General features: G+C 46.3%; 1 protein-coding gene across 2 annotated transcripts; it reads left to right on the forward strand.

Annotated features, from left to right (window-relative positions):
• The first annotated feature begins 83 nt into the window (after positions 1-83).
• Positions 84-21998, forward strand: Nmdar2 (NMDA receptor 2). 2 transcript variants are annotated; one of them, XM_017173652.3, is made up of 11 exons: positions 84-359; positions 6293-7031; positions 15049-15820; positions 15932-16082; positions 16286-16879; positions 16978-17267; positions 17328-17480; positions 17548-17699; positions 18388-18895; positions 18972-19073; positions 21356-21998. In XM_017173652.3, exons 2-11 carry the CDS (start codon positions 6500-6502, stop codon positions 21396-21398), a joined length of 3297 nt encoding a protein of 1098 aa, XP_017029141.2. In that variant the 5' UTR covers positions 84-359; positions 6293-6499; the 3' UTR covers positions 21399-21998. The 2 variants fall into 2 exon arrangements, with proteins under 2 accessions (XP_017029141.2, XP_070144722.1); XM_070288621.1 differs by having other exon boundaries at positions 6296-7031.

Here is a 21998-nt window from a genome sequence, read left to right on the forward strand (position 1 = left end):
CGGCCGCTGAGCCTGGACCATGGCTGTGGCTGTGCCTCTTCCCGGGCTTTGGGAGGCTTCAGTGCCATTCGGTGGCTCGTCGCATTCAGTCCGCAGAACGCGCGCTCCACTCCGCTCCGAACCGAAACGAACTGAAACCGAAAGGACCGAACCAAGCCGATCGGCTGCACTTCAAGTAGAGCCTAAGCTCGGCTTGGACTGGCCACTGGCGGTACTGCGGACGCGAAGCGTGGAACGTGCGAGGACAGGATCGATCGCCGGACTGACCGACTGACCGACCGACCGACCGACCGACCGACAGACTGACTGACCAAGCTCCTCCAACCTCCCGCAAGTTCTAGCCAAATGTGGATGTAAACGTAAGCCAGAGACCTGCCTCGAGCTTTGTTTTATAACAATGAAGCACAGCAGTGTGGCAGCGGCAACATCAATGGCAAATAGCAGTGGAAATATCGTAATGCGACAAATACAAAAATAAAAACACAAAAAAGGACACCGCAGGATAGCACGGTCATAGAGCGGGAAAGCAAGAGAGCGGGCGGGGGAGAGAGCCAGAGCCAGTGGAATGATGGCGAAAAAGTAGATGAACTTTTTGTTCGTGGCTTTCTTTTTGTTCCCTTTTTTTTGGGCGTGTATAAATGTGTGTTTGTGTGTGTGTGTCTCGTCTGTGTATGAGTGTGTGTGTGTCCGTGTGAGGAGGCTGCGTCGTCATCGTCCCGTATCGCTGTATTGGTGGCCCTGTGTGTCGTGTCTTTGCATTTTTGGGTGTGGACTTGTTTCATGTTTCAGCGTCAGCGTCAAAACTTTGCTCGCTAAGTAGCAGCCACAGAGAGAAAAAAGAAGAGAAAAAAACAGGGAATAACCTAGAGAAGAAAAACTAAATACACCGAGAGAAAAACCAACGAGTGTGTGTGTGTGAAAATAATCAGTAAAAGTGCCTTAAAATATAAAGAAAACATCAACGAAAGGAAATGTGAGGGAGAAGTGCTGCTGCCATTTGCTGTTGCTCTTTATTTTGTTTTTGTTCAAGTGTGTGTGTGTGAGTGTGAGGAGGATGTGTGTGTGTGTGTGGGCCAATACCCAACCAGCAACAACAACAACAACAACAACAACGAAAACAATGGCAAAAGTGCATGAAAAGTGCCGAAGGAAAGCAGCGCGAAAGCAAAACAAAGGCCCCTCGTTTCCACTCCCTCGGCAACCACGGCCCCTGCGACACATTTTAATTAAGAGGCCAGCCCTCTCGTCCATACCCCCGCCGACATAATCGACGCCTCATCCCCGCCCCCAAGTTTGAGATTTTTACTATTATGAAATTTACACTAATTCGAGGCAAAAGCAAGGCAGCCTTGGAAGCTCGGCAGGCATGAAAGCCTTCTCTTCCGACTCCAGTTTTCCCCCCAAGCCCATGTCAAGACCTATTTTAGGCTAGAATAGCTACAAAATATGGTATTTGTGTGGAAAATAGAACCACAACTCAAAGTTTATATTTAGTATCTATCTCAGAAACATAGATTCTTTCAAAAGATTTTAAAATCATTTAAAATTTATGAAAAGACTCTCCTGATACATGCTTGAATCTTGTATTTTTTCAATTAATTAAATCACAGCATCAACAAAATTCAACAACATATATTACATTCAACAACAGATAAGACTTTTAGCTTATTTCCAATACAACTTTATAAGTTTTTACACCTTCTGGAAAAGTTTAAAAATATAGAAATAACTTTTTTATGTTTGTTTTTTGTCCTGAAACTACAACCACAAGTTTCCAAATATTCAAAAAGGGTTAATTAACAAACAACAACACAATACTACAACAAAAGCATAAAAACCAACAACACACAAACCAACCATTAAACACAACAAACAAAACAACAGTACAACAACAAAACACTGCAACAACAAAACTATAAGAAAAACAACAACATAACACAAATAATACAACAACAACCCAGAAGAAAACACCACAGCAACACAAAAACCCACAATTAAGAACACAACAAGCTGGAAACAACTCAGCCAGGACCTAGAACTTTTGGCTAAAACACAAAAAGCAACATACACTTTTTTTTGGCCAGTGCACCATGGGCAAAACGTAGGAAATTATTAATAATTAAAATATGAATATTAAAAAAGTAAATATTATTAAATATAAATGAATAAATTGTATATTTAAAAATACAGGAAATTAAGAAATTATAAATTAGTTAATTGAAAAATTAAAATTTGTTTAAAATTATTTCTTTTTTCAACATTTTTATCAAGAAATCTAGAAAAATAAAAATAATACTTGACTTTATAATATTAGAAATATATCTTTTATAATATTATAAATCATATTATTTAATTATAATATTATAAATAATATTTAACATAAAAATTATACCAATTTTATAAAAAAAATGTCCACCAATTTGCCCACGGTGGGAGTGACAAACTGCAGCAGAGGCAGTCGGCGCTGCTGTAGTTGCGGCTGCTTCCTTGCTTGTTGCAAATCCTGTTGCGAGTCCTCCGGTCGTCCTGTTCCTCTTGCAGCCTTGTCGGGTGTCCCGGCGTGTGTTTCGGGGGATTTGCATTCGTCCAAACTTTTGGGCAGCAAAGCAAACTTTTGTTTGTCTGTTGTTTTGGCGGCACAACACGCCGTAAACAGGACGCTTTCGCGGCTGCTGCGGGTGCAGCGAGTCTGATCTAATGAATTAGGTGCCAGCCAGAACCCAGGACCAGGATGAGAGAGAGAAAGAGAGAGGGGCAGAGAAAATGCCATCAGTGTCACAGAGATAACACGCGGCAATTTTTCACGCCCCAAAAGGAAGGCGGTGTATGAGGGAAATGGTTGGGAAATGGCTGGGAAATGTCGCGTTTGTAGCCAGGACGAGACACCAGCACTGGGGCTGGGCTCTGATGGCGGTCGACGCACTGTCAAATTAGACAGCGTTCCCTGGCATCCCTCCAAAAAAGCTAACCAAACAAGGAGCCTTTGAGTTCCCCCGATAAAGCACGACAAAAAGGACCAAGTGGAAGCTCAAACAAATAAATAAATAGATTGCATTTGGTGGGCGTGGTCAGAGAGCGAAGGAGTAGCAGAAGAAGAAGGAAAAAAAAGTAAATAACTGTCAAAAAGAAGGGGTTTGCCAGGATGCTCGTAAAGGAGGTTGAAGCGAAATGGGAGAGGCTGTGCCTGGTGTCTGTCACTGTTTTGGATGGGCATATAGCAAGGGGATCTGATATTATAAGTCCTTAAGAATATCACTCTTCATATCTTGTTGAAAAAGTCGTAAACTTTTTTTTATACATTTTTATAAATACAAAAAAAATGAAATATTTAAGAGTAAACTATCGATTATAATGAAAAATATCAGAGAAATATATATTATTAATATTATTTCCCATCAGTTTAGATAGTATATATCAAATGTAATATCGATTTATCTCCTAAACATCGACTTATATATCGACTTCTGTAGCCATATATCGATATTTTCTACCATCTCTAAAACCGAAATAAAAGTAAAAGCCAAGTAAATACAACTTGAGCCCAAGGATGTCCGGCAAAAGTCATAAACACACCAGGACAAGCAAAAGCAGAAGCAGGAGTAGGAGCTGGGATAGGAGGAGGAGACCAGAGATGATGATAATGCCATTGTAGGCCCACAACAACAACAGCAAACATTTTCAATCAAAAGTTTAATACGCCGTGAATTCATTACACGTCCGATGAATGACGATGTAACTCTCCCCGTTCCCCCCCAGGCTGCTGTTTTTTTTTTGGTTTCTTCTCTGTTATTTCTCATACAAGATACAATTTATTGCCGGCCATGTCATGTACCCGAAAAGGACGAAACACATGTAGACACAAGCACACACACACACAGCAGACATTTTACGGCTAAGCACACGCACACGAAGCCGAGAAAGAAGCACAGGAGCAGCCCTAGTCCCAGACCCAGACCCAGCCCGAGCCCATGACCTTCGGCGTCTTTGGCGGCCATTGCATGTGAGCAGGAGCAGCAGCAGCAGCAGCAGCAGCAGCAGCATTCCGGCCTTAGCTCCCACTCGGTATCTGTATCTCCTGGATACAGGAGGTCCTCTGCCTTTGGCTCCTTTCTCCTACGGACGAGTAATCACTCCTTCGCTGGCTCTGCCATGCTTATTGACAGGCCGACAGGCGGCAGTTAAGTGTCAAAACACAGTTTAAGCCAAAGACCAGGGGGAGGCTGCCAAGGGATGGGAAGAGGTGGATGAAGTTGAGAGGGTAGAGGGGTCCTAGATTGGGTCGCCAGACAACCGACAAATTATAAGCCCAAAAAAGCAGCTTCTGCTTTCTGCGGAGCCACGAACTGCGCGAGAAAGCACAAAACATGAAGTCTCAAAAGCAAAAGCAAGAGCAACTTTGCTGACGCAGGAGCCCAGGACCTCCCCCCCCATCTCTAGAAGGGGGGTGGGGGTTGGGGTGTTGTGTATATTCGATGATGACACGAGGCCGCAGCAGGCGACGCCCAAAGCCAAAGCCAAAGCCAAAACCAAAGCCAGAGCTATAGCCTCCATACACCAGGAGAAAAGCGAGTTTGGGAGAGAGCAAGTTTTATAGATTTCATAAATTAAACTGATCGACTAATTTATCGAAAGCAAAAGCTACATCGATTTATAAAATATTAAAAAAAAACCCAGAGTTATACCGGCTCTTACTTAGGACTTCTTAAATTATTTGCTTTTAGCCTTTTGTGCTTTTTAAGTTTCTTAGCTTTTCAAAAAATACACCTAATTTCTTTTGGTGTCGCCACATCTAAGGCAACCAAACAATGCCGGGGAAAAACAGGATGAGATACAGGAAAACTACCAGCAGCCGCAATATGTGCGGATATTAATGATGATGACTATCATAAAGGAGCTGGAAGGAGGAGCTGGGTGGAAGAGGCTGGGAGGAGGAGGGGCAGCATGTAAAAGCGTAGAGAGCTTGGAGTGGAGGTCGGCTATCTGCTTCCAGCCACACCCTGGATATCCTGGGCCTGATACCCGATGCCCTCCTAGTCCTGCTTCCAATTCCTGATTTCTGATTTCTGTTTCCGCCCGCTCTCGGCTCGCTCTCAATGGCTCTGTTTTTACTGCTGTTGCCGACGAAAAACATTCAAAATTCAAAGTGAAAATTTCACAAGCAATTACCGCATTCCCTGCGGGGTGTGCCAGCAGGCGCACACCCTTCCGCTGCCAGTACGAGTGTGTGGCTGTGTGAGTGAGTGTGTGTGGAGCTGCGATTATGCGGACCAATGTCGCATTTAATTTATGTAGAATGCCAGGCGGCGTGGCGCTCAAATTGAATCCCGAATTCGAATCGCAGGATTTTGGGGTACACAGAAATACCCTAGGCTATTTAGGGGAAGCCGAAGCCTATATACCCTTGAAGTTTATAACTGGAACAGAGGTCGATTTTCAAATTATTCACAACTAGACTAGAAAATGCCTGAATTTCAATGCGGAAAACAATTCTGTATTCGTTTTTATAGGGTTAAAAAATCTGCATTTTAAATTTAAGTTTATTTTAATAATTTTAACGATGTAACTAACCCCTTATCAAATTTTAAAAAAATAACTAAAAAAAATGTTTCCCTCCGGACATGACTAAAACTCTTCGGCTTTCAAAGCTGATCAAGAATATATATGCTTTATAGGGTCGGAAGTGACTCCTACACTGCTTTTCAAGCTTCTGACTGAAACTAGAATACCCTTTAAGGGTATAAAAATCGATACAGCAGCAATATATCATTACTTTCTGTCTTTCCTAGTTTTTTATGCTCAAGGCTTCTAGATTTTTATTACCCGCTACTCGTTGCTTTACATCTTGATTTCTTTACAAGATTTATAGACCCTACAGTTCTTCCGTCTGCATATTCCTCCAATTTAATATGCTTTTTCTTTTAAAAATTTTGTAAATTTGAGAAAGAGAAAAGCCTTCTCCCCATTCATTTAGTAACAAAAGGAAGTGCGCCAGCACATACACTTCCCTGTAGGGTGGCAGGTGTGGGAGGAGGTGTAGTCCTTGCACAGTTCCATGGTGTTCCGGCCATAACAAATTAGTAGCGGAAACGGAAATGGCGGAAAACGTCAACGACGAGTGTTGCCAATGCAGATGTTGCCGCTGCCGCACGAGTAGCTGTGACTGAGTGGGGTGTGTAGGAGATGTAAGGTGTGTGAGGTGTGTATGTGTGTGTGTATCCCCCACAGTTGTATGTACATTGAACACTAACAAGTACGACTCGTTTTGTGCCTTTTTCCCGACGTTTAAATTTAGTAGCTACCAATACAAGCTCAATAATTCCCCTGGCGAGGGAGAAGCAGAAGGTGGAGCCGGCACCAAGGGCAGAAGGATACCCAAGGAGAGCGCACACTCAATAATAATCCATCCAGGCAGATGCACTAGGACAGCAGGGTTTTAGGAGGAGCAAGCAGGAGCAGGAGCAGGAGCAGGAGTCAGAGTCCGAGAGCCGTGAACCAAGCCATGATGCCCAGTCGCGTCAAGCTGAAATGCGGACGGAGGAGCAGTACCGGGCAGAGGAGGAGCCACCAATACCACCATAGTAGTAGTAGTGGGAACATCACTTGGAACACTGCCAGCAGCCAACAGCAACAACAACAACAGCACAATAGCAATAGCCACAGCCACACACGATCCTCCGCGTCCGTTTCCATCACCCCCCAATCCCCGCCACCCTTTACGCTCAATGCCAATGCCCTGCTCCTTGTGCTGGGCCTGCTCGGTGTCCTGATCCTGGACAGCTGCCATGGCCTCCGGCTGACCAATGGTGGCGGCAGCCTGAGCAAAAGCGCTGCGGCCAACAAAGAGCAACTGAACATTGGCCTCATAGCGCCGCACACGAACTTCGGAAAACGGGAGTATCTGCGGAGCATTAATAATGCCGTCACCGGACTCACCAAGACGCGCGGTGCCAAGCTGACCTTCCTCAAGGACTACTCCTTCGAGCAGAAGAATATCCACTTTGATATGATGTCGCTGACGCCGAGTCCGACAGGTGAGTGATGGTCTTTCTATTTGCTAAGAGCTAATCGCTACTTGCTCCTCATTGCTCTCTAGTCGCTACTTGCTACTCGCTACTTGCAACTCACTACTTGCTACTTTTAAATTAGCTTCTTACACTTTTTATTTTTAAAACCAATTTATTGAATTTAAAGCTAAGGATACTAGGGCTATTCGGTAATCTCCAATCAGTAATCAGTAATAAGTAATAGGTTATTGCCGGTGGCTCATCCCTACTTGCTACAAACTAATCGCTTGTTCCTACTCGTTAATAACATAAATAAATAAAGAAGATTTTAAATATTTAAGTAGTGAATTATTTCGTTTTCGAATTAAAAGCAATTAACATACTTACAACTACAGGGTACGGGTATTCCATAGGTGAAACTCGTTGGTAGAGAACTCTCGTTGGTCTTGTTTGGTCACTATGGTCAAGAGGTCGCGACTCGCGACACCTGCCCGGCTCCCGCTCTCTTAATTGCGTACGCACCTTTAATGGCCGTTCATTTTGAGCTACTTAAGCGCTTAACCCCCTTTGGACCACCCACGACGACGCAATAAAGGCGGCCATGAATGAGAACGAAAATGAAAATGAAAATGAAAATGAGAATGGGAAAAACGAAGGAATAATGCTTAATGCTTAATGCGAAGGCGGCGGACATAAATAAATGTCCCATTCTGGCTGGACTGTAATTAAGCGACGACAGAGTTGTCAACGGCCTGGCAGGGTTGCCAAGATACATACTCAGAGCACTCGCTTTTAAGCCCTGATTGAGCGACAGTCACCAGCCAGGGTTGTCGAGTGTCCAAATGTGATTTCAGCCATTTGTAGGTACCCATTCCCACACCCCCTTTCCACGAATTCATGTTGCCTGATTCTCCATGGCGTTTTACAAGTGCAAAATTGCATTTCAAACGATGCCCAGGGTTGCATTCTCTTCGCACAAACATGCACAAACTTGCTGGGGCAAAAAAAGGACGAAAAAAAGCCATAAAAAGGGCGAGCAAGGAGCAGAATTTTTGCAAAAGCAAAGACTGATTGCTCCTGAACCGGGGGCCATATTGAAATTTTATGTTGCATTTCCACACACTTTTTGCTGGCTAAATTGATAAAGCAAACAGCAAACGAAAAACGAATTTCCAATGATGTTTAAATGTTTATTATGGCCAGGACGAGGCAGGACCTTGAGGAGCGAGAAGAGAAGAGGCTGTGTGCGATGTGAGGCACGCAAATTACAACACATAACAAACAAAGTCTGTCTGTCTCTGTCGAGTGGCAGTCTGTGGGGAATTTATAATGGATTTCCATATACATATATACCACACACATAGAGCCTAGGGATAGGGGACTAGGGGGAACTTCTGTTCAGTTGTTCAGACGATTGTTATTTCTCTTCGAATGCCGAACAATGAGTGCGCCTGGGCTGGTGTTTGCCTTGATTTTTCCCCTCCCCCCATAAACTTTGAATTTCTTCCACTAGAACCAGAGAGAGAGAAAGCAAGAGATCCTGGCCAATCCTGGGGCCATTCATGCTGCAATAGTTTGCCCTTCTTTTGTCGTGTAATATTCACAGGGGTATGGAAATTGAATTCGATTCTGCGGTCTGCATTCTGATCTGTTCACGAGGAGTACAGCCAACGTCCTTACAATCAAGCAGGCTCCTTATCCTCCAGTCCCTCCTCTCGCAGTTGATGATTTTGTGTCAAAGTAATTTCATATGAAATTGTATTACTTTAACCTCCCAGACACAACAAACGATTACCGAGGCAGGCAGAGGCAGGACTCAGGCAGGCAGGCAGGACTTTGGCTTGGCAGGTCCTGAGGTCGTGTGCGCCACTTGCCCCTTTTCTTCTCCTAAAAACCATCAACTTTGATGGCCTGATTATCGAGTTTGGCTCATTTGCGGCGTTGGAAAATGGTCTGAAATTGGCGTTGGGTAAAAGTGGCGGACAATCACCTCAAATACGAGGGGCGAGAGTTGAGTCCCTCCAAGTCAATGTCTTCATAGCCATCAGCAAGGGTTAAAGCCCATTGTTTTTTAGGGTATACAGGTCCCAAAGCGAGTTCTATAATTGCCGTGTAATAACACTTAGTAGGGGGTCAGGAATATATTTATGTCAGGGACCTTACTATATCTTGCAGTGCAAGTACTTGCTATTATAAATAAATAAACTTTTAAACTCAATTATTTAAACGAAATAATTTAACCATTTAAAATTAAAAAAAAAAAAAAAAAAATTAATTAAAAATAAAAATACATATCTTTTGTAAAACATATTTTTTTAAATATATATTATAGAATATATATATATAATTTTATTAAATAAAAATGTTTATAAATATAAAGAGAGTGCGAGGTAAAAAAAACTCGCAAACGAATGTGCTAATGGTCATCTGTCAGAGGCCCTGGTAAGCTGTCAGCCCTGTCCGCACTGGAGTTCCCCCTTATTATCCTGCTCTTGTCCCTCCATGATGTACACATGGACATGAACATGGACATGGACATGGTCACGCTCATGTTATCCTTTATCCACTATCCGATTTCCCCGAACCCAAAGCTTGCCTTTGCTATCTGCTCATCTGTCTAATTTACATTAATTGCAGGATAATTGAGTGTTCAGGTTTGGTGTTAGTTATCAGTTATTAGCCGTAGCAGTTATTCTGCTAACCTGGCTGGTAATATATATATATACATATGAATACCGAGAGCCCACTTGAGCCATACGTGGCGTATACGCAATGCGAGGAGGCAGAGAGACTGTCAAGGAGCGGATGAATGATTGAATGATCCCAAGCTCTCTTTCTCTCCCTCCCGTCCGCCACTTTGCTAAATGACATTTTAAGTTTGAATCGAACTCGCCGAGAGCCAAGGACATCAGCCATATATCACTCCATTGTCAGTGGCCGGACAACTGGGATCCCTGGGCAGCCGTAAGTCATTTTTCTTGTCATCCCAACTCCCAAACGAAGTCACCACCATTAACATCAGCAGCAGGAGGAGGAGCAGCAGCAGCAAAAGAATTGCCTCTATGTCCCACATCCTTTATTATTAGCCATTGAACCCGCGATTAACATCCGGTGTGGTCCTTGTCGTTGGCGTTAACCTTGTTTGCACCTTGTCTACATGCGGCTACCAGGTGCTCCTGCTGCAGCCACCACCGGACGCTATCTCGCATTAATAAGCTGTTAAAGCCTGTTCCTGTCCTGTTCCGTCCCATCCTCTCCTGTTGGTAACTGCAAGCTTTTTTTACACCCGCCTCCTGTGTGTCCAGTAGCCTCATAATGATGTTATAGTGCAGCTGAGAGAAGCAGGAGGAGTGGCTCCTCTTCTCCTCTGTCCTGACCTCTTCTAGGAGCCTTCTTTCCTCTCTCTCCTCTCCCATAGACTCTGCCTGGCTGGTCCCTATTTATTGGCAACGTGCAAATATTCAGCCGCAGCTGCCATTGGCCGTAAATTGATTCTCTGAAGGCTCCTCGCTGCCTACTCGTCCTTTCTTCTGCATCCTTAATTTCCCTCCCAGCCGGACGTGCGTAGCCACTGGCATTGTATATGTGTGTGTGTGTGTGTGAGAACAAGCCCCAAACAAATGGTTGTCCAAGAAAAAAGAACAAAAAAAAAATATATATAAAAAAAAATGAAAGGAAAAAGGAGGCCCAGGCTGGCCTCTGGCAGGACAATGGCTTGAAAGCAGGACTCTGGCCTCCCTCCCCGAGGAAGATGACTTACTTGCTCCCGAAGTGAGGCTTATTCTGTGTTTCTACCAGATTCGTTTTCATTTTTTAAGGATACCCTAACCTAACCCCTAGTCCCTGGCCCAAATCAAACCCAAGTCCAAAGCCCACTAATTGGCGCCGCCTTGGAGTCACTGCCAGGTCAAGAATGGCCCTCAGGCTTAGTTTTCTCGTCCCTTTGCCTTGTGCCACATGCAGCCTCTGGGGGTGGGTAGACTTTTGCCCTTGAACAAGGGACAAGGGGACAAGGGGACAAGGGGACACGGGGACTAGGAGGAGAAGCAGGAACCAGAGCTGCCTTGGGGCCATATGCGGTTGATCTGGGAATTGCCGGAGAAGAGAGCAGTGTCGTCGCTTCGGTTTCGGGTTACAAACTATGAACTGCGCTTAAGTCTGTTGACATCGCACACACACATGCCTGCGGTGACAGAGCTGACAAGCAGGAGCAGGAGAACTCCGGAGGAGGAGGATCCTGGCTGGTACAAAATGGAAGCTGAATTGCCTGATTATACACGCTTGGTTGATAATGATGGACCCAGCGCTACATGGAGACGGTTACAAACGGAGACAAAACCACGCCTAATGGCCCCAACTGGCCAAGTGGTTGCGGTTGTGGGCACTCTCTATGCCACACTCTCTCACTCTCTTTCTGTTGAGTTCAATTCTAGGGAAACTTTCAGGAGCAGGAGCTGTGGAAGCTTCTCTTCAAGGCTCTCAGGTTGTCGGGTTGAAAGCCGAAACCCTCACGGAGGTGTGGCTGGAGGGAAGGAACTACTTTGCCGCATCACTTTGCACCAAAGTTTCACCTTCCTTGGCAAGCTGTGTGACGTTGCCATGATGTCCTTGAGGAGAAGGACACTCCTCAACCCAACCCAACCCAACCCTTCCTTCCTCCGCTGCTCGAATGAATCAGTTTTAATTCGATGCTAACAACAGCGTTGGAATTTTGACAACGCGGCAGGAGAAGCTCCGAAAGGAGGAAGCCCCTCAAGTGCTGACAGCTAAGCTGGCATAGTTCCCACTACCTTGGCCAGGACACACATGGTGGAGGGGAGGGGAGGGTACCCGGGACAGCGAAAAATCATCTGGCAACACTTTGATATTCGATAAGATGTTTTTTGGGCGTCGTCGTTGTCCCGGCCACACCCACTCTGCCTCTGCCACCCAGCTCCTGTCATTTTGTCGTCATGCGGATTTCGGCTGCTCTCATGTAAGTGGGAGAGCAGGACTCTGTGTGGATGTGGGTGGGGGCTAGGGTGGGGTTCCCAGTGACGTCAAGTTATAAAATATGCGCCCAGTCTCCTTGGGTTTTAGTTTAGCTTCCTTAGCTTCCTTTAGTTCTCAGCTCCTGTATCGCTGCTTTCTGCTCCCGGTTCCAGCTCCTTTCTCGCATTTCCCTACTCCCCTTGCTTTTGCTTCTATCCTGGGCATACACATGGCATTTCCTTTTTATTGGCATTTGCCACGCCCCTGTCAGATCCTGTGCGTCGTGTGTGAGCGTGTTTTTGGGCTTTGAGCTTTGGCATGCGAATGCCAAGGATGCAAAGGAAGGCAGCCTCAAAAATAGTCGACTTTTTTTCAGTTTTATATTTTCTATATTAATTTGTAATACATTTTTCTATGAATTTTCAGACTTTCCCTTATATCCTGCTCGGGAAATTAATCTTTTGAGAATGTTTATTAACTTTAGTTTGCTAGATCGAGTCGTCTGTTTATGTTTAACAGAAATACATGAGCTTTATACTGGTAAATCGTTCAATCTTTGACCCACAAAAACAAAACTTGCCAGGTGGCATTGTCCTTTTGGGAGATATGGATATGGATGGACAGGATGTATATGGTTGGGAATCCAATGTTACAATTAGGAAGCAGGCAGAGCAGTAGCCAGAGCATGAGGATTGCTTAATCGGCCGGAATTATCGTGGCAAATGTTTAATTGTGTGCGAACTTTTCCCTCCAAATCGATTGATTGTGACCGTGCAATGCGGGTGTCCTGGTGTTTCTGCTCCTAGCCCGCATCCAGTGAATTATCGAATGTTGCTGGGACAGCAGCTGTGACTCCTAATTGTGCTTTATGCTTCTAGTGGGTAGTGACTCCCCTACTAAGGGCTTTCCAGACCTGCACTCAGAGTGTGTGTCGTGTGTCTCCATCTCCTGTCGTGCTAGTAGTGCTCCTTGCCTCTCCCCTTTACCCTATCCCTTACCCTTGCCACCCAGTCAGCGCTTTTTCCGCTTGCCTGCCTGCCTGGCGCGTAATGTAAAAAGTTTGCAACCCCCCAGGACACACAAAGGAGAGGTGGACTTCCATCATCACCCTGCACTCTATCACTTGCATTGTTGGCAACTTGTGATAACTTGCGATAAAAACGAAGGCAATTGAATGATGCTTAAATGAAATTAATGGATGTTATAATAAGTTGACAGAGGCAAGCTCCGGCTGAGGCTGCTGCCTGTCAGGGAGCGAGGACGAATGCGAAGGGACTCAAGACTCAAGGCTCAGGACTCGGGACTCAGAACTCAAAGGCGGAGCCAAGTCACAGCTGACAGCTGTTAGCTGACTCTGGCTCCTGCTCCCTTTCCCTAAGAACTTGCTACTCCTGAGTGGCACAACAATAACAAGCTGCTTTTCCTGCTTTTAGTCCTTTTTGGCAGTTAAATTCTCAGCCAGAAGCTGGGGAAGGCAGGCCTGTGTGTCAAAATTCAATTTGCACATTACAAAAAGCCCGAGAAGCTGCTGCCTCCTCACTTCCGGGAGTCCTTTGGGAACGTAGACCCTTCCCTACCTTGATGAATTCTCTCTCACATTACCTGCCACATTACGCACTTTTTCGGAACGTTGGTTAATCCCAGTCCTTGTACCAATCCCAATACCAGGGACGATAGGAAGCTGGCACCCCGACACTTGATAATGCAATTACACTGTGCTTAATGCACGCAATTAAATTTCTAATCAAAAATGTTTCCATTCCCAAAATTAAATTAAATTTTCAGAGAGGGAGAGAGAGAGAGACGAGTCCTAATTTCGTTAAGTGAGATTCTATCCTCGGTTAAATGGGAACAAAAGGTTGCTTTCCCCAACCCACCCACATTCCTATCGGGCTTCGTCCATCCTCCATAGAGTTATCCATCGATCCATCATCCGGAGGCTTGTGCTTCCTGGGCCTATAGATCTCTGCGGCTAGGACATGGAAATGGGAATGGAAATGGGTAATTGAATGCAGGCGTTAGTAGGGGGTGAAAATTAGCAGGACCCAAGACCCTAGCCTGGCTCTAGCTCCTCCTCCATCTCATCTCTCCGTGGAATGCAGAGAGCAGAAGTAAAGTGATGAAAAAGTTAATTAAACTTTTTGATGAGATTTCACATTTTGCCAAAGCATTGACAGCACGAACCACCCCGCCCCACCCAGCACGTTCCTCTGACTTGACAATGTCTTGTCATCGATTCCCTATCTCCAAGCAAGGCAAAACTTACCAAATTATCTTCTGGTCACTGGGAGAACAATGCTGTCATCGATTGCCAGTAGTCATGACATCCAACTGCACCCAGCACCACCTGCTCCTGCCCTGAAATTGCACGTGAATTATTTACCTGCCAGGAGGACCCACCAGAAGTAGGTCAATTAGCGAGTAGGGCTCCGCGGTGAAGGTTTTCCTACTCCCAGAGGAGGCTGAGTTTTACCTAAATCGTAAAATAAGTTCGGAAGGTGGCTAATCTGCCATTAATTGCCACACATCTGTACACAAGACACGCACGAGCTGAGATTGGGACTTAACGATGGCCAATGGGGGTTGGCAATCCGATGGTAGGATGGAGTGGAAGCAGGAGCAGTACCTCTGGGGGGTCTCTGACTTCCAGGAGAGAGGTGTCAGAGGGTTTGGCATGCAAATGAAGTCAAAGTAAACGGTATTTAAGGGAGGGGTTAGATTATTATAAAAGGAAACCTAAAATACTAGATGCTCCTATATCTCTCTCTCAATTGGCTTCCTTAACCAATCAAGGACAGATTTAACTTGAAGTATAAATTATTTAAGCAAGCTTAATATTATTTAATATTATTTATATAATGCTCGCATCACTGGCACTATTTTCACTTAAGCCACAGAAACAAAAATAAACAAAAACGAACGGCACTTTTTCGTCCTTTTTTACATTTTTTCTTCGCTTTTTTAATTTTTAATTTATTTTAATTTAATTTTTAACAAATAATTAATATAATATAAAAGAAAATGTATTATTTTTGAATACCCTTCTTTTACCCCTCCCCCTCTCCTTGTGTAGCCATCTTGAGCACCTTGTGCAAGGAATTCCTGCGCGTCAATGTCTCCGCCATCCTGTACATGATGAACAACGAACAGTTTGGCCATAGCACCGCCTCTGCCCAGTACTTCCTCCAGCTGGCCGGTTACCTGGGCATACCGGTGATCTCCTGGAATGCCGACAACTCTGGGCTAGAACGTCGCGCATCCCAGTCAACGCTGCAGCTCCAGCTGGCGCCGAGCATTGAGCACCAAAGCGCCGCCATGTTGAGCATTTTGGAGCGCTACAAGTGGCATCAGTTTTCGGTGGTCACCTCCCAGATAGCGGGTCACGATGACTTTGTCCAGGCTGTGCGAGAGCGTGTGGCCGAGATGCAGGAGCACTTCAAGTTCACCATTCTCAACTCGATAGTGGTCACGCGGACGAGCGATCTGATGGAGCTGGTGAATAGCGAGGCGCGGGTAATGCTGCTCTATGCCACCCAGACGGAGGCCATTACCATCCTAAGAGCCGCCGAGGAGATGAAGCTAACGGGGGAGAACTACGTGTGGGTGGTGAGTCAGTCGGTGATCGAGAAGAAGGATGCCCACTCTCAATTTCCGGTGGGAATGCTGGGCGTACACTTTGACACCTCGAGTGCGGCCTTGATGAATGAGATTTCGAATGCCATCAAGATCTATAGCTATGGCGTGGAGGCTTATCTGACGGATCCGGCCAATAGGGATAGACGCCTGACCACCCAGTCGTTGTCCTGCGAGGACGAGGGTCGCGGTCGCTGGGATAATGGTGAAATGTAAGTTTAGGAAGGGGAAAGAGAGTAGTTTTAGCTTCTTGGAGGAGTTTCATTAACTAACCTGGAACGCCTGCTCTTTCCTTTTCCCTTTTTTAATGTCTTTTTTTGTAGCTTCTTTAAGTACTTGCGCAATGTGTCCATCGAGGGTGACCTGAACAAGCCCAACATAGAGTTCACGGCCGATGGGGATCTTCGCTCCGCTGAGCTCAAGATCATGAATCTCCGGCCGAGTGCCAACAACAAGAATCTTGTGTGGGAGGAGGTAAGTACTCCGCCGCCTTATCCCTGCATGCTTCTACTTTTCTTCTTCTGCTCACTCTTCCTCCAAATCGCTCACAATCTCCACTCTCCTCTCTCCTTTCTCCACTCTCCTCATGCAACAATCTCTGATCTTGCACGGCTTTGTACTCACACCACCATTCGAATCTCGAATCTCCATAATCCTCCTCCTCCAATCTGGCCCAGATTGGAGTGTGGAAATCTTGGGAGACCCAAAAGCTGGACATTCGCGACATTGCCTGGCCCGGCAACTCGCATGCCCCGCCCCAGGGCGTGCCGGAAAAGTTCCATTTGAAGATAACATTCCTCGAAGAGGCACCCTATATCAATCTGTCGCCCGCGGATCCGGTGAGTGGCAAGTGCCTGATGGATCGCGGCGTGTTGTGCCGCGTGGCCGCTGACCATGAGATGGCCGCCGATATTGATGTGGGCCAGGCACACCGCAACGAGTCCTTTTACCAATGCTGCAGCGGCTTCTGCATCGATCTGCTGGAGAAGTTCGCCGAGGAGCTGGGCTTCACCTATGAGCTGGTGCGGGTCGAAGATGGTAAATGGGGTACCCTCGAGAATGGCAAGTGGAACGGCCTGATCGCCGATTTGGTTAATCGCAAAACGGACATGGTGCTCACCTCGCTGATGATTAACACGGAACGCGAGGCGGTTGTGGATTTCTCAGAGCCCTTTATGGAGACTGGCATAGCCATTGTGGTGGCCAAGAGGACGGGTATTATCTCACCCACCGCCTTCCTGGAGCCCTTTGATACCGCCTCCTGGATGCTGGTAAGTGGGTCAAGTTGCTCTTGCTCTTTCTCTCTGCTCTCCACCAGAGTTCTCTCACTGGGTAAGTCCGTTCTCTCTCTCCATAATCCTGGTTATAGGTGGGCATTGTGGCCATCCAGGCAGCCACCTTTATGATCTTCCTGTTCGAATGGCTTTCGCCCAGTGGCTATGACATGAAGCTGTATCTCCAGAACACCAACGTCACACCGTATCGGTTCTCCCTGTTCCGCACCTACTGGCTGGTGTGGGCCGTCCTCTTCCAGGCCGCCGTCCATGTGGACTCGCCGCGCGGCTTCACCTCGCGGTTTATGACCAACGTTTGGGCCCTCTTTGCCGTGGTCTTTTTGGCCATCTACACTGCCAACCTGGCCGCGTTCATGATAACCAGGTGGGAGATGGAAAACGTACCCTGGTAGCTCCTCTTTAGCCCTTCTTACCCTGCTTTCAGGGAGGAGTTCCACGAGTTCAGCGGCCTCAATGACAGCCGCCTGGTGCATCCCTTCTCCCACAAGCCCTCCTTCAAGTTCGGCACCATCCCCTACAGCCACACGGACTCCACCATCCACAAGTACTTCAATGTCATGCACAACTACATGCGACAGTGAGTAGTGGCCACTAATCCGTACTTTAAACTCTCTTCATCATCACCTGTTCCTCTCATCTCTCAGGTACAACAAGACCAGTGTGGCCGATGGAGTGGCCGCCGTGCTCAATGGCAATCTGGACTCCTTCATCTACGATGGCACTGTTCTGGATTATCTGGTGGCCCAGGACGAGGACTGCCGCCTCATGACCGTCGGCAGCTGGTATGCCATGACCGGTAGGTTCTGAGAAACAACCTTTTCCTTGTTCCTTAAACAATTTAGTTTGTCATTAAAAGTTATTATTAAACTCACAAAGCATTTGGCCAAGTGTGAACTGTATGAAAACGAGTTTAAAACTTATCAAACGGCAGATTATGAAACTTTTGGCAGCACAGAAACACTTGGGGGGTTGGGGGTTTAGGTGTGCCAGTGCCAGCCTCAAGGTGCCCAGCAGAACAGCCCAGGAAGACAACAACAGGCTAGAGTTTGAGCCGCACTGTGTGGTATCAGCTCAAAAAAAAATGGATTTTAATAAGAAAAACAATAAAGTTTATTATTTTTTAGACTTGAGTTTTATATCAAACTTTATGTAAAACACGCTTAGATATTTTTCAAAGTCTAAAAAAATCATAGTTTAATTTTAATTCGGAAAGAGGAGTTATGTTAGTTTTCACTATGTTAACAAAACTGGTCAAATTCTGATAATTTTTATGAAATTCTGAAAAAATGGCTAAAATATTTTTTTTCGCCCCAAACAAGGCTAAACGATTGGGCTGTTGAAGCTGATCAAGAATATATGTATATGATTTATAGGGTCGGAAAAGTATCTTTCACTGATTTTTAAGTTTTAAACTGAAAACCCCACTGTACAACAACCTCTAAAACCCTTTTTTTTCGCCTCACCTTTCTCCTTCCTCCCCCCAGGCTATGGACTCGCCTTCAGCCGCAACTCCAAGTACGTGCAGATGTTCAACAAGCGCCTGCTCGAGTTCCGGGCCAATGGGGATCTGGAGCGACTCCGTCGCTACTGGATGACGGGCACTTGCCGACCCGGGAAGCAGGAGCACAAATCCTCGGATCCTTTGGCCCTAGAGCAGTTCCTCTCCGCTTTCCTCCTGCTGATGGCGGGCATCCTGCTGGCGGCCCTGCTGCTCCTCCTGGAGCATGTCTACTTCAAGTACATACGAAAGCGTTTGGCCAAGAAGGATGGCGGCCATTGTTGCGCTTTGATATCGCTGTCGATGGGCAAGTCGCTGACCTTCCGCGGAGCGGTGTACGAGGCCACCGAGATCCTGAAGAAGCATCGCTGCAACGATCCCATTTGCGACACGCACTTGTGGAAGGTGAAGCACGAGCTGGACATGTCAAGGCTGAGGGTGCGGCAGTTGGAAAAGGTGATGGACAAGCATGGGATCAAGGCGCCGCAATTGAGGTGGGTCTTTCAGTGGCAATCGTCGCTTCATGGAAGCCACAATTAATTTTTGGATGTGTCTTTCGTCTCTCTCCAGGCTGGCCTCCTCCTCGGACCTGCTGAACCATCATCATCTCAAGGAGCGGCCGCCTTTGCTGGGCAACCTGAGTCTCGCCGCCAGCGCCCAAGATCTATACAGGTGGTAAGTTTTCTTTGTGCATGCTGTGGAATTGTTACCCCCTCCTGTCCTCCGCCTGCACGAGTCCTGTACATATTCCCTGCGTAATTAAATTAAGCAATTGCTTGAAATAACATTTCCAGCTTTCTCCTGCATCCTCCCTTCTGTGTTGTTTTTTGCCCGGCTACACGGTAGTTGGAGGTCCTTGCTGGCCACGCTAATGATGTCGGGCAGCTGCTGCCACATCCTTCGGGGCCTCGGCCCTAATATAAATATATGGAAATGACTTTATTAAATTACTTTATCTCGGTTCCTGATTCGACAGGGACACAGTCCCTGGTTATAGTCTTAGTTATAGCACAATTTCCGACAGTTCCTGTTGTCATTCAGTCAGGGAGGAGCTTTGTGCGTAGGTCCTTCCATTTGCATATCGTTGCTTACAATGGGTTCGGGGCTTCTGGATGACCGGGTGTGGTTCGCCCCCGGTAATCGGATGTGGGAACGCTTTACGACCCTCCACACACACACAGGACTACTTGCTCTCTGCACCCCCTTCTGACCAGCAATTAACAGATCAGGGTAGCCAGTAGCAGCCGGCATCCGCATTATCGCTTACACCATCACCGGTAGTGGATGGTGGCTACCTCCCTCCTCTGGCCGGGTCACCTAGTCAATCACTCACTCGTGTGCACCTCCCTCTATCTATGCATCGTCCTTTGGCCAGGCGCCTGCCATTCCTGTGGCTTTTAGGATTATAAATCCGGGCCAGAAAATATAATGGCTCTTAGTTTTTTTAAAACGGTTTTTGAATGGGCTTAATTCTGATTAGCTGGAGGGAGATAGAGAGGGAGGAGAGGCAGAGGCAGAGGTAGAGAGGTAGAAACATCCTGTCTGCAGTTTCCCAATTCCTTGCAATTCCACCTCAAATTTTCCTCAACAATGAGGAAAAAACGGTTCAAAAAATCGGATACATCGATTGTGGAAAATTCTGTTTTCCAAGCTCCACTTCCCAGAGCTACGATCATTTTGTAATTAAAATGAAAATTAAATTAAATAAATTAATTAATTATTAATTAATTAAAAGTTCAAACTCTAAAGGCCTTCCTATCATTGTCCTTGTGCTCGTCCTGGCGCTTATCAAGGTGCTACCAGCCGGCTCTCACACACCTGGCGACATTTGCATTAATTACTGGCAAGTAAACACACCCCGAGCCAAGGGAGGCGCCTGTTTGGGGGGGGGACTGAGCACTGAGGCTCTGTGGTTGCTCTGCGGCTGCCTTGTCCTTCTCCGTGTGCATGCCCATGTCCTTTGTTCCTGCCAATGTCCGTTCTGCGTACTTGTGTCCACGCCCCCCCTTTTGTGTGCATTATGGCGTGCCAAGCTCCGATGGAGTTACGGATTCCCGAGGTTCGATTTCCTTGTTTTCCCCCAACCCACTCCCCCCGGGGCCACAAAGGCATGTCTGCCCAGATGTACCTTCCGCTATATGCTCATCATTATGGATGGCCACAAGTGAAGGCCAAAGCACATGCAGGTAAAACTTTGCAGCGTTTCGGAATTGTGGAAATTAAGTTGAAGAGGGGGAAAACCGGCAGCCGCCTCATATTGTTCGGAGGTTTTCCCACACGTGGAAAAACCTGAAAAGCACTTCAAAAAGTTTGCCGCGTCCGAAACTGAAGCCGAAAAGTTGACTGATAAATGGATGATGATGGATACGAGGGACAGCAATGATACCCAAGGGGAAACCCCGGGAAAACCCTTTGTTGTGAGAGAGAAAACTAAGGAAGGATCCTCCCCCTCCCCCAATGATACGCTTTTCGCATTTACTTTTTGGCACTAATTTATTTACATGCGAACCCTAGAGTGCTGTTCGCCCCGTTGGACTCTGATTGATTGATGATGCCCAGGTCTTGGCCACGTCCCGACCGAGTCTCCTCTTTAATGTTGTTCCTGTTCCCATTAGGGGTTCCCCTCCCCCACCTCCTTAAAGCACACACATTTGCCTCTTCTCCCGCACCAAAGCACATCCCGCATCCCGGCCTCGGCTGATTACAATTTGTCACATTTTTCATTGGCTGGCAGGCTAATTAGCATAGCCCAGAACGCATGTCCTGTGAGCCACTGCACCACTCTGCCACCCTATCTATATGCACACGCACACACATACTATATATTGTACTTGTATAACCGTGAAGCTTGCTTGGTGTTAAGTAGTATAGAGCCCAGATCCCGAATTAAGCCCACTAACGCCTGGGGGCACCCGTTTCCGTTTCCGTTTCACGTTCTCGTTCCCGGATCGCAGGTCGTACAAGACGGAAATCGCCGAAATGGAGACGGTGCTGTGAAGTGGAAGTGGAACGAACTGCAGGACCCATCCTAGGACGAGTGCGTCTAATCAAAATCAACGTTTCAAATAAAATGTAAACTGAAAGCTTTCGAAAAGTAAGAGAAATGGATACAAGATAGCGAGTTAGCGAGAGGGCGAGTTAGCAAGTTAGCGAGTTAGCAGGAGAGCGAGTTAGCGACAAAGAGAGATAGAGAGAGAACCCAAAGCGCCTCACACGAAAAACGTCGACGAGAAACCGCAGCCATGAAACCCAAAGATTGTATAAAGTTAAACTAAATGTAAAACAGTAACAACAGTAAACACCTAAACTTAACTTAAAATGGAGAAAGGAACAACCCAAGCAGCCGCCGTACGAGTAATTCATAAAATAAGTTTTAAAGCAGATCGAGAGCGAGAGCCTAGGGATCGAGATAGAGAGAAGCGAGAGATCAACCGTTACACTTTTGGCGATTGAACTGTTAAACGTTAACAAGAAAAGGAAAAGCGAGAGGAGAAAAGAGGAACGAAACGAAGAGTATAATCAGTCCCAACCGGAAATGAAAAGCAGGAGGATGCTGTATGTGTATGTAATCCGTTTGATTGTTTGTAATCGTTGTTT

The sequence above is a fragment of the Drosophila kikkawai genome, chromosome X (genome assembly GCF_030179895.1).
Source record: "Drosophila kikkawai strain 14028-0561.14 chromosome X, DkikHiC1v2, whole genome shotgun sequence".
NCBI lineage: Eukaryota > Metazoa > Arthropoda > Insecta > Diptera > Drosophilidae > Drosophila > Drosophila kikkawai.

Excerpts from the sequence above, each read along its gene's own strand:
- Nmdar2 (XM_017173652.3), top strand. The coding sequence starts at position 6,500 with ATGATGCCCAGTCGCGTCAAGCTGAAATGCGGACGGAGGAGCAGTACC. Across the intron at positions 16,880-16,977 it reads ATACCGCCTCCTGGATGCTG|GTGGGCATTGTGGCCATCCA; the intron begins GTAAGTGGGTCA and ends TCCTGGTTATAG. Across the intron at positions 17,700-18,387 it reads CAGCTGGTATGCCATGACCG|GCTATGGACTCGCCTTCAGC; the intron begins GTAGGTTCTGAG and ends TCCTCCCCCCAG.